General features: G+C 45.3%; 1 protein-coding gene across 5 annotated transcripts in view; it reads right to left on the reverse strand.

The window, feature by feature from the left end:
- The window catches only part of LOC115162588 (ribosomal protein S6 kinase 2 alpha), a 167,166-nt gene that overhangs the window by 14,425 nt on the left and 139,643 nt on the right, over nt 1-13,098 (reverse strand). For all 5 annotated transcript variants that reach the window (XM_029714041.1, XM_029714045.1, XM_029714042.1 and 2 more), the window contains 5 exons: nt 8,027-8,097; nt 6,965-7,053; nt 6,718-6,782; nt 5,810-5,912; nt 5,419-5,549 (listed from right to left, as the gene is read on the reverse strand). In XM_029714041.1, coding sequence (XP_029569901.1) covers nt 5,419-5,549; nt 5,810-5,912; nt 6,718-6,782; nt 6,965-7,053; nt 8,027-8,097 — 459 coding nt within the window. The remainder of the gene's footprint in view (nt 1-5,418; nt 5,550-5,809; nt 5,913-6,717; nt 6,783-6,964; nt 7,054-8,026; nt 8,098-13,098) is intronic.

Here is a 13,098-nt window from a genome sequence, read left to right on the forward strand (position 1 = left end):
CATGTGTGGGAGGTGGAACTAAAGGGTTAACTAAGGCGTACTGAGCAGGGCTAGATGCTCCACAGTGAAATAAGTCAATAATTACTAACCAAAACAGCAATGGACAAGGCATATTGACATTAGGGAGAGGCATGCATAGCCGAGTGATCATAGGGGTCCAGTGAGTCGCTCGGCGGGCCGGAGACACGGCGATTCAGGCAGCTAGCGGGCCGGGGCTAGCAAGCTAGCAGAAGGGCCTTAGAGGGACGTCTCAACAGAAGAAGTCAGTTATAGCCCCCTCATGCTGTTACATCGGCAGACCAGTCGGCAGGGCTCAGTGTGGTAAAAGGGTCCTGGCCAATTGGCAAAATAGGTATAGTGGGCTAAGAAATTGAAGAAATCCGATGGTCCTCTTAAACTAACAGTCCGATATGCTCTAGACAGCTAGCGGGCCATGACTAGCAGGCTAGCAGATGGGCATTCAGGGGACATCGCGATGGAGGAGCCAGTTGAAAAAAAACCATGAGCGAATTACGTCGGTAGTCCAGTCATGATGGGTAGGCGGGGGTCCAGGCCAATTGGCAAAATATTGTAGCCCAAGGAGTGGCTGATGGACCTCGTCGGCTAGCCGGGAGATGGGCCTAGCAAAGGCTAGCTCCAGGCTAGTTGGTTCTTGCTACGGGACAGAGACGTTAGCCAGGAGTGGCCACTCGGATAGCAGCTAGCTAGCTGCAATGATCCAGGTGAAAAGGTTCAGAGCTTGCGGTAGGAATCCGGAGATATGGAGAAAAATAAGTCAGATTTGCTCTGGTTTGAGTCGCGCTGTGCAGACTGGCGAGAGTTGTCCGGGCTAAAGGTCGCTGATGACCGCTAGCAGTGGCTAGATGACTACTAGCTAGTAGCTAGTTACCTGGCTAGCTTCTGTTGGGGGTTTCGGTTCAAAAGTGAAGAAAATAGCAGATCCATACCACATTGGGTGAGGCGGATTGCAGGAGAGTATGTTGAAGTTGAGGTTAAGAAAAATATAAAAAAAATATGTAAAGAAAAAATATATAAAAAGATATATACACGGGACATGACGAGGACAAAAGATGTCTGACTGCTACGCCATAATGGCGTAGCAAGGCTACAACTGCTTTACAAACACCAATCATTGTGTTTATTATTTTTTTAATATTCGTCCACACAGCCACACCCCATTCCATTAAGGACCTCAGTCAACCAAGCTGCGTACTGTTCACTCGGCTACCGTCTGGCAGACAGAAACAGTACAGGTGCATCAGTGCCAAGACTGAGAAAAAAAAACAGCTTCTATTACCAGGCATCAGACTGTTGAACAGCCATCACTAGCCATCTACCAGGTGATGCACACTCACTCACACACCTCATACTCACAAACACACATAGCCAACGCTGCTGTCCACGTCAGAGACATTGAACCACTGGACACTTCCCATTTCACACTGAGTATTTACTGTAAATACTGCATTCCAGACATAACTCATTCTAATATTTCTTCTTTGTATTTAGTTATACTGTTTCGGTGGCGTGTATTCATGGATGCCAAGGGAAGCCAGGCTTGCCCCCAAAATGGACAAAAGAATAAATAAAAATGTATCTCTCGTCTATCTGTTTCATAACTTTCCTTCAGTTTTCAAGAGGCTGAATGTATCTCACCGGAAAAAGCATCAGAACGAGCGAAACAGCACCCCTCTGTCTCAGTATGTGTAGCCCATCTATCTAATGCTGTCTGGTCAAAACGAGTATGATATTGTTGCCGCCCGCAGCATTGAATGCCATCAAGCATTTTTTTTAATTAAAAAAAATTATAAAATAGTAGCCAATCAGCGTTGAGCTAAACTGAGTGAGCACAACTGTGAATGGTCTTGGCGCACAAGATATAGATGAAAATACCCTCAAATTTAAGCTGACAGTCTGCACTTTAACTTCATAGTCATTGTATAATTTCAAATCCAAACTGCTGGAGTACAGAGTCAAAAAAACATAAAACATGTGTCACTGTCCCAATTCTTTGGAGCTCACTCTATTTATCTTATATTGATTGGACTAAATCGTTTTTGGTATCTTTTAGTTGACTAAGCATTGATGATGATGAAATGTTAAAGTTGAAATGGTGCTGGTTGGAATAGTGGAGGCAGCTCCTGTTTTCTTTGCGACTTGCGGTAAATCTCCGTGGTTCTACATCAATAGTTGTTAGCAGTCCGAAAATGTTGAAAACTTTAACTTGCTTGACCATGCTGTAGGTCATGTAACTGTTTGTTACATGCAATATGCTTTGTGGACTACACTGGATAGAGGTTGCTCTCCGGTTTTGTGATGAAACAAAGGTATGGTTGTATTTATTACTGCCACTGTGTCTTCTTGTCTCGGCCTTTAGGCCTATATATATATATATATATATATATATATATATATCACGGTGGCAAGGTATATGAATGAACAGATTGTAGTGCAAACAACACTACTATCACAACACATGGTTTGTAATATGGCAATATTTTCCTGGCTTGGCTTCCCCAGTGATTTTACCCACGCACCACTACTGTTTATACAGTAGTGGTGCGTTATCTATCTATCTATCTATCTATCTATCTATCTATCTATCTATCTATCTATCTATCTATCTATCTATCTATCTATATCTATATCTATATCTATATCTATATCTATATATATATATATATATACACACACACACACACACATACACTTGACATAGCTCAATGTAATATCTACTGCTGTACATATCATTCTTAGTATATCTTGTCTAAATTCTTCCAGTGTACGTGCGTCTAGATTGCATTTTGATTACGCTATTTAGGTTAATTGGATTCGTCCTGAACACGTTTGAATACCTACTCATTCCAGGGTTTTTCTTAATTTTTACTATTTTCTACACTGTAGAATAGTAGTGAAGACGTCAAAACTATGAAATAACACATATGGAATCATGTATGACTGAGGAGTATACCACGTCAGTCATCGGCTTGATCAATAAGTGCATCGACTTCGTCGTCCCCAAAGTGACCGTACGGACATTTCCCAACCAGAAGCCATGGATTACAGGCAACTTCCACACTGAGCTAAAGGCTAAAGCATGCCGCTTTCAAGGAGCGGGACACTAATCCGGTTGAATATAAGAAATCACGCTATGCCCTCCGACGAACCATCAAACAGGCAAAGCGTCAATACAGGTCTAAGAATGAATCCTACTACACCGGCTCTGACGCTCGTCGGATGTGGCAGGGCTTGAAAACTATTAGACTACAAATGGAAACCCAGCCACGAGCTGCCCAGTGACACAAGCCTACCAGACGAGCTAAATGCCTTTTACGCTCGCTGACAGTCTGCACTTTAACTTCATAGTCATTGTATAATTTCAAATCCAAACTGCTGGAGTACAGAGTCAAAAAGCAACACCGAAGCATGCATGAGAGCACCAGCGGTTCCGGACGTCTGTTTGATCCCGCTCTCCGTAGCCGATGTGAGCAAGACCATTAAACAGGTTAACAAGCCGCGGAGCCAGACAGATTACCAGGACGTGTACTCAAAGCATGCACGGACCAACTGGCAAGTGTTTTCACTGACTTTTTCAACCTCTCTATGGCCGAGTCTGTAATACCAACATGTTTCAAACAGACCACAATAATCCCTGTACCCAAGAAAGCAAATGTAACCTGCCTGAATGATTACCGCCCCGTAGCACTCATGTCAGTAGCCATGAAGTGCTTTGAAAGGCTGGTCATGGCTCACATCAACACCATCATGCCAGAATCCCTAGACCCACTCCAATTCGTATACCGCCCCAACCGATCCACAGATGATGCAATCTCTATTGCACTCCACACTGCCCTTTCCCACATGGACAAAAGGAACACCTATGTGAGAATGCTTTTCATTGAATACAGCTCAGCGTTCAACACCATACTGCCCACAAAGCTCATCACTAAGCTAAGGACCCTAGGACTAAACACCTCCCTCTTCAACTGGATCCTGGACTTCCTGACTTGCCGCCCCCAGGTGATAAGGGTAGGTAACAATACATCTGCCACTCTGATCCTTAACACTGGGGCCCCTCAGAGGTGTGTGCTCAGTCCCCTCCTGTACTCCCTGTTCACCCATGACTGCGTGGCCAAGCACAACTCCAACACCAAAATTAAGTTTGCTGTGACACAACAGTGGTAGGCCTGATCAACAACAACGATGAGACAGCCTAGAGGGGGGAGGTCAGAGACCTGGCAAGCGCTCTCTCTCTCTCTCTCTCAATGTGAGCAAGACAAATGAGCTGATCGTGAACTACACGAAAAGGAGGGCCGAACAGACCCCGATTAACAGGACTGAAGTGGCGCGGGTCGAGAGCTTCAAGTTCCTTGGTGTCCATATCAACAACAAACTATCATAGTCCAAACACACCAAGACAGTCGTGAAGAGGGCACAACACCTTTTCCCCCTCAGGAGACTGAAAAGATTTCGCATGGGTCCCCAGATCCTCAAAGTTCTACAGCTGCAACATCGAGAGCATCCTGACCGGTTGCATTAATGCCTGGTATTGCAACTGCTCTGCATCTGACCGCAAGGCGCTACAGAGGGTAGTGCGTATGGCCCAGTACGTCACTGGGGCTAAGCTTCCTGACATCCAGGACCTAAATTCTAGGCTGTGTCAGAGGAATGCCCAAAAAATTGTCAAAGACTCCAGCCACACAAGTCAGACTGTTCTCTCTGCTACCGCACGGCAAGCCGTACCGGAGTGCCAAGTCTAGGTCCAAGAGGCTTCTAAAAAGCTTCTACCCCCAAGCCATACGACTGCTGAACAACTAAACTAATCTAATGGCCACCTGGACTATTTACATTGACCCCCCCACCCCCCTTTTATTACACTGCTACTACTCGCTGTTTATTATCTATGCATAGTCACTTTACAAATTACCTCAACTGACCTGTACCCCCACACATTGACTCGGTACCGGTACCCCCTGTATATATTTTTGTTATTGTTATGTACATTTCTTGTTACTTTTTGATTGATTCGATTTTTTTTTACTTTAGTTAATAAAATATTCACTAAATAAACTATTTTTTTAACTGTTTTGTTGGTTAAGGGCTTGTATAAGTAAGAATTTCACAGGTAAGATCTACACCTGTTGTATTTGGCGCATGTGACAAATACAATTTGATTTGAAAAGCTTGCCCAATGGAAAAACTCTGTTGACATAGCTTTTTAGTCCAGTGTAAGGCTCAATCTGAACCAGGAAACTGGCCCCAAAACCTGGCTGTGTGGGGGAGAGCTCTCTGGATTCTTTCTTGAATTTGGTTCGAAACAAATTGTCCCTTGTGGGAATATATGTAACCTTCTATTATTCTTATAGGAGATATGGGAGGGGCTGAGTGGCTTTGTCCCATCTGTGACTGACAGCTGACCTGAACCACTGGGTGTGGTGCAGGCTTGGCAGGCTCCAATGATCCCTCCTCCTCCAGCATGGCCGGGGCGACAAAGCTGAAGCCCCGGAAGAGCTGGTGAGCTCCGGCACTGGGTGGAACGCCTGGGGAGTCTGGGGAGAGGTCAGAGAGAACACAAGGTCATATACACAGAAGGTCATTCACATTGGCGCACACATTAACGCACACAGACTTCATGATAGACTGCCTTGCTCCAAGGCGATGTAAGCAACATACAAATAGCAACCATTTTAGGATTGCTACCGCTTTCATATTTCATTACCATTGATATGATAGAGTGTGGTCTGATTCAGTCAGACCTGGTCTCTTGTCATGCTAGGACAAGTTATTCTTGTCAACTTTAACCTCTTACCTTTGGGTGTGCGGGAGGTGAACTCTGAGTCAAAGTAGAAGGTGTCGTCCGGTCGGGCTACCGCCGGTTTGAACGGGGGATGGATTTCTCGCCGGAACAGTTTCTGAAAGGGTTAAAATAGTTTCTGAAGGGGTTAAAACCAGGGGTGAAAGTCCTGTAGACTTCATTTCTAACTGGTACGGGACCTTGTGTGCACAAGCTATTTTATGGGCCTAATAGGATAAATGTCCTTTTAAACTGTAAAAACGTACAGCATTACCTAATGTGGTATAAACACAACCAGTCATGATGCTTTTCATCTGATTGTCAAACAAATCACTTAAAAAAGTAGGCTCCCTGTGCATGTTCCTCCACTCTAAACTAATCCCAGCATTCAAACAGTGCACTGTGCACCTGCCATTTACAGAATAGAAAGAGACATCGGTTACAAAACACCAAAAAGTGTAATGACATTCGGCGATTGTCATAATAGGCTTATTCTTGTGGCCTGATTGATGCGTCTTGCTGCTCGTGCACGTCTTGGTGAGTCATCTCTGCCTTTGCAAAATTCATTCAGTGTTCACGTCGAACCACACTGCATTTTGGAGCGTATACCACCCGTTTCAACTCCATTTGCTAATTTCTCATTGAACTGACACACGGTAATAATAAATGGTGTAATAGCCTACAGTTTTCTTGACATTTTTGTTGAAATTATTGTGAGTGACTCATGTTTTATCGGTACAGCGTACCCCCACTATTTATTTTGCCGGTACTCCGTAGCGGACCGGCTTACTTTCACCCCTGGCTAAAGCAATGGCGACTTGGGAATTACTTAAGAATATGGCTCCCTTTAAAATGCTAATTGAATGATAATCTGATTCCCTGATAGAACTGTAGTATGAGGTATCAGAAGAGGTGCCACTCACATTCCAGTCTATGGTGGAGAAGAAAGCGTGGCGTTTGATCTCCTCTGCACCGTCCGCCCCCGACCCTGTCCAACCAATCACACCGTTTGTATGGATTACTGCATACAACCTATGCAAAAGCTCTATGCTTAACATAAAATAGGCCTAATTATACCAAAGTAATTACTCTACTAGTGGAACTACCACTGTAATTAGCTTGTCATTAGCTAGTGGGTAAGTACATACTGTATAGTTACAGACTACTCACCCAGTCTGTTGGTGGGGTTCCTCTTGAACAGAGCTCTGAGGAGACTTTGGGCCTCTGAACTCAGGAACTGGGGCATTCCCAATCTTGCCCTGCAGGGGGAGACATTGTTATATCCAAAAGGCTAATAAATAGTAGCCTGGTTAATCCAGATTCAACGCTGCGGAACGTTCACCATTGTTTTCCTGAACACAGCTTTCAGTCTGGTTCAACCAGGCTAAATAAATATACTGAACAAAAATATAAATGCAGCCTGCAACAATTTCAAATTTCAATCTCTGGCAACAGCTCTGGTGGAAATTCCTGCAGTCAGCATGCCAATTGCACACTCCATCAAAACTTGAGACATCTATGACATTGTTGTTTGACAAAACTGCACGTTTTAGAGTGGCCTTTTATTGTTCCCAGCACAAGGGGCATTGTTGTTTGACAAAACTGCACGTTTTAGAGTGGCCTTTTATTGTCCCCAGTACAAGGGGCGCCTGTGTAATGATCATGCTGTTTATTCAGCTTCTTGAAATGCCACACCCGTCAGGTGGATGGATTATCCTGGCAAAGGAGAAATGCTCAGTAACATGGATGTAAACAAATTTGTGCCAACATTTTGAGAGAAATATACTTTTTGTGCGTACGTAACATTTCTGGGATTTTTTATTTCAGCATATACAACCAACACTTTACATGTTGCGTTTATATTTTTGTTTAGTGTAGTAGAGCTCTGGGCCCATATCCACAAAGTGTCTCAGAGTAGGAGTGCTGATCTAGGCTGGATTTGTCTTTTAGATCATAATGAATAAGATTATATGGACAGATTCTAGATCAGCACTCTGACTCAGACGCTTAGTGGATATGGGCCCTGATAATTAAGGAAAAGGGAAAGGGGAATACCTAGTTAGTTGTACAACTGAACCCACTTAGCTGAAATGTGTCTTCCTCATTTAACTCAACCCCTCTGAATCAAAGACGTAAGGGGGGGGCTGCCTTAATCGACATCCACGTCATCGGCGTCCGGGGAAGAGTGGGTTAACTGCATACAGACACTAGCCTGTGATTGGGTCTACTTACTTGAGGATCAGGTTCATGGTCTCTTTGCGGTCCTTTCCTTGGAACGGTAGCGATCCAGTCAGCATCTCAAACTGTGAAACAAATACAACCACCATATTTTTAAAACCCCCATGCCTTTGACATTCAATTCTAGGGCTCTGACGCAAACACACACATATTCATGTTTGTTTGATTGTCTGCATTACAAGGGTTGTGTTCAAATGGAAGAAAACAGACAAACAGGAAGGAACTATCTGAACTTGTCCAACTAATGATCATTTTCATTTGCAAAGCGTTTTACTATGTTGTGGACTAATGTATATCACCCCAGAGACCTCGTCGTGTGGTGCCAGGACAACCTCTCCCTCAACGTGATCAAGACAAAGGATATGATTGTGGACTACAGGAAAAGGAGGACCGAGCACGCCCCCATTCTCATCGACAGGGCTGTAGTGGAGGAGATTGAGAGCTTCAAGTTCCTTGGTGTCCACATCATCAACAAACGAACATGGTCCAAGCACAAGACAGTCGTGAAGAGGACATGACAAAACCTATTCCCCCTCAGGAGACTAAAAAGATTTGGCATGGGTCCTCAGATCCTCAAAAAGGTTCTACAGCTGCACCATCGAGAGTATCCCGACTGGTTGCGTCACTGCCTGGTATGGCAACTGCTCGGCCTCCGACCGCAAGGCCTTACAGAGGGTAGTGCGTATGGCCCAGTACATCACTGGGGCCAAGCTTCCTGCCATCCAGGACCTCTATACCAGGCGGTGTCAGAGAAGGCCCTAAAAAAAGTCAAAGACTCCAGCCACCCTAGTCATAGTTCTCACTGCTACCGCACGGAAAGCGGTACCGGAGCGCCAAGCCTAGGTCCAAGAGGCTTCAATCCCCAAAGCCATAATACTATCCAGGTCTGTGCCCAAACAATTCAAGCTTCTACTTTTAAAAATCCACCTTTCCAGAAACAAGTCTCTCACCGTTGCCGCTTGTTATAGACCCCCTTCAGCCCCCAGCTGTGCCCTGGACACCATATGTGAATTGATGGCCCCCCATCTATCTTCAGAGTTCGTACTGTTAGGTGACCTAAACGGGGCCGTCACCCCGGCCGTCCTACAATCTAAGCTAGATGCTCTCAATCTCACAAATTATCAAGGAAACTACCAGGTACAACCCTAAATCCGTAACCAGCGGCACACTCTTAGATATCATCCTGACCAACTTGCCTTCTTCAACCAGGATCTCAGCAATCACTGCCTCATTGCCTGCGTGCGTAATGGGTCTGCGGTCAAACAACCACCCCTCATCACTGTCAAACGCTCTCTAAAACACTTCAGCGTGCAGGCCTTTCTAATCGACCTGGCCCGGGTATCCTGGAAGGATATTGACCTCATCCCGTCAGTAGAGGATGCCTGGTTATTCTTTAAAAGTGCTTTCCTCACCATCTTAAAAGTAGAACTAAGAATAGATATAGCCCTTGGTTCACTCCAGACTTGACTGCCCTTGACCAGCACAAAAACATCCTGCGGCGTTCTGCATTTGCATCGAATAGCTCCCGCAATATGCAACTTTTCAGGAACCAATACACTCAGTCAGTTAGGAAAGCTAAGGCTAGCTTTCTCAAACAGAAATTTGCATCTCGTTCCACTAATTCCAAAAAGTTTTGGGACACTGTAAAGTCCATGGAGAATAAGAGCACCGCCTCCCAGCTGCCCACTACACTGAGGATAGGAAACACTGTCACCACCGATAAATCTACGATAATCGATAATTTAAATAAGCTTTTCTCTACGGCTGGCCATGCTTTCCACCTTGCTACCCCTACTCTGGCCAACATCTCAGCACCCCCTGCAGCAACTTTCCCAAGCCCCCCCCCCCCCCCCCACGCTTCTCCTTCACCCAAATCCAGACAGATGTTCTGAAAGAGCTGCAAAATCTGGATCCCTACAAATCAGCTGGGCTAGACAATCTGGACCCTCTCTTTCTAAAATTATCCGCCGAAATTGTTGCAACCCCTATTACTAGCCTGTTCAACCGCTTTTGTATCGTCTGAGATCCCCAAAGATTGGAAAGCTGCCGCGGTCATCCCCCTCTTCAAAAGGGGGAGACACTTTAGACCCAAACTGTTATAGACCTATATCCATCCTGCCCTGCCTTTCTAAAATATTCGAAAGCCAAGTTAAACAGATCACAGACCATTTCGAATCCCACCATACCTTCTCCACCATGCAATCTGGTTTCCGAGCTGGTCATAGGTGCACCTCAGCCACGCTCAAGGTCCTAAACAATATCATAACCGCCATCGATAAAAGACAGTACTGTGCAGCCGTCTTCATCGACCTGGCCAAGGCTTTCGACTGTCAATCAACGCATTCTTATCGGCAGACTCAACAGCCTTGGTTTCTCAAATGACTGCCTCACCTGGTTCACCAACTACTTCTCAGATAGAGTTCAGTGTGTCAAATCGGAGGGCATGTTGTCTGGACCTCTGGCAGTCTCTATGGGGGTGCCACAGGGTTCAATCCTCGGGCCGACTCTTGTCTCTGTATATATCAATGATGTCGCTCTTGCTTATGGTGAATCTCTGATCCACCTCTACTCAGACGACGCCATTCTGTATATATCTGGCCATTCGTTGGACACTGTGCTAACAAACCTCCAAACGAGCTTCAACGCCATACAACACTCCTTCCGTGGCCTCCAACTGCTTTTAAATGCTAGTAAAACTAAGTGCATGCTCTGCAATCGATTGCTGCCCGCACCCACTACTCTGGACGGTTCTGACTTAGAATATGTGGACAACTACAAATACCTAGGTGTCTGGTTACATTTACATTTTAGTCATTTAGCAGACGCTCTTATCCAGAGCAACTTACAGTAGTGAGTGCATACATTTCATTTCATGCCTTTTTTTTGTTGTACTGGCCCCCCGTGGGAATCGAACCCACAACCCTGGCATTGCAAAAACACCATGCTCTACCAACTGAGCCACAGGGAAGACTATCCTACGATACTTGACTTCGGCGATGTCATTTACAAAATGGCTTCCAACACTCTACTCAGCAAATTGGATGCAGTCTATCACAGTGCCATCCGTTTTGTCACCAAAGCCCCATATACTACCCACCACTGCAACCTGTATACTCTCGTTGGCTGGCCTTCACTACATAATTGTCGCCAAACCCACTGGCTACAGGTCATCTATAAGTCTTTGCTAAGTAAAGCCCGCCTTATCTCAGCTCACTGGTCACCATAGCAACACCCACCCGTAGCACGCGCTCCAGCAGGTATATTTCACTGGTCATCCCCAAAGCCAACACCTCATTTGGCCGCCTTTCCTTCCAGTTCTCTGCTGCCAATGACTGGAACGAATTGCAAAAATCACTGAAGCTGGAGTCTTATATCTCCCTCTCTAACTTTAAGCAGCTTACCCATCACTGTACCTGTAATCTGTAAATAGCACACCCAACTACCTCATCCCATATTGTTACTTATCCTCTTGCTCTTTTGCACCCCGGTATCTCTACTTGCACATCATCATCATCATCTGCACATCTATCACTCCAGTGTTAATGCTACATTTTAATTATTATTTCGTCTCTATGGCCTATTTATTGCCTTACCTCCCTACTCCTCTACATTTGCACACACTGTACATAGATGTTTCTATTGTGCTCTGACGACGGCAGTGAGGCCGATACGTAAGTTGAAGTCGCATGTTTAGATAGACATTAGCCAAATGCATGAAAAGAAAAATCATTTTTTCAAAAATGTCTGACATTTAATCCAAATAAAAATTACCCGTTTTAGGGCAGTTAGGATCACCACTTTTCACCACCCCCCCTTGGGTTGTGCCGTGGCGGAGATCTTTGTGGGCTATACTCGGTCTTGTCTCAGGATGGTAAATTGGTGTTTGAAGATATCCCTCTAGTGGTGTGGGGGCTGTGCTTTGGCAAAGTGGGTGGGGTTATATTTTGCCTGTTTGGCCCTGTCCGGGGGCATCATCGGATGGTGCCACAGTGTCTCCTGACCCCTCCCGTCTCAGCCTCCAGTATTTATGCTGCAGTAGTTTATGTGTCGGGGGGCTAGGGTCAGTCTTATCTGGAGTATTTCTCCTGTCTTATACGGTGTCCTGTGGGAATTTAAGTATGCTCTCTCTTTCTCCCTCTCTCGGAGGACCTGAGCCTTAGGACCATGCCTCAGGACTACCTGGCATGATGACTCCTTGCTGTCCCCAGTCCACCTGGCCGTGCTGCTGCTCCAGTTACAACTGTTCTGCCTGCGGCTATGGAAGCCTAACCTGTTCACCGGACGTGATACCTGTCCCAGACCTGATAAGTTGGGTGAATTTTTGACCATTCCTGACAGAGCTGGTGCAACAGTCAGGTTTGTAGGCCTCTTTGCTCACACCTGCTTTTTCAGTTCTGCCCACAAAATGTTGATAGGATTGAGGTCAGGGCTTTGTGATGGCCACTCCAATACCTTGACTTTGTTGTCCTTAAGAAAATTTGCCACAACTTTGTAGGTATGCTTGGAGTCATTATCCATTTGGAAGACCCATTTGCAACCAAGCTTTAACTTCCAGACTGATGTCTTGAGATGTTGCTTCAATATATCCACATAATTTTCCACCCTCATGATGCCATCTATTTTGTGAAGTGCACCAGTCCCTCCTGCAGCAAAGCACCCCAACATGATGCTGTCACCCCTGTGCTTCACGGTTGGGATGGTGTTCTTCGGCTTGCAAGCCTCCCCCTTTTTCCTCCAAACATAACAATGGTCATTATGGCCAAACAGTTCTATTTTTGTTTCATCAGACCAGAGGACATTTCTCCAACATGTACAATCTTTGTCCCCATGTGCAGTTGCAAACCGTAGTCTGGATTTTTTACAGCGGTTTTGGAGAAGTGGCTTCTTCCGTGCTGAGCGGACATTCAGGTTATGTCAATATTGGACTCGTTTTACTGTGGATATAGATACTTTTGTACCCGTTTCCTCCAGCATCATCACAAGGTCCTTTGCTGTTGTTCTGGGATTGTTTTGCACCAACGTACGTTCATCTCTAGGAGACAGAATGTGTCTCCTTCCTGAGCGGT

Source organism: Salmo trutta, chromosome 25 (genome assembly GCF_901001165.1).
Source record: "Salmo trutta chromosome 25, fSalTru1.1, whole genome shotgun sequence".
NCBI classification, from domain to species: domain Eukaryota; kingdom Metazoa; phylum Chordata; class Actinopteri; order Salmoniformes; family Salmonidae; genus Salmo; species Salmo trutta.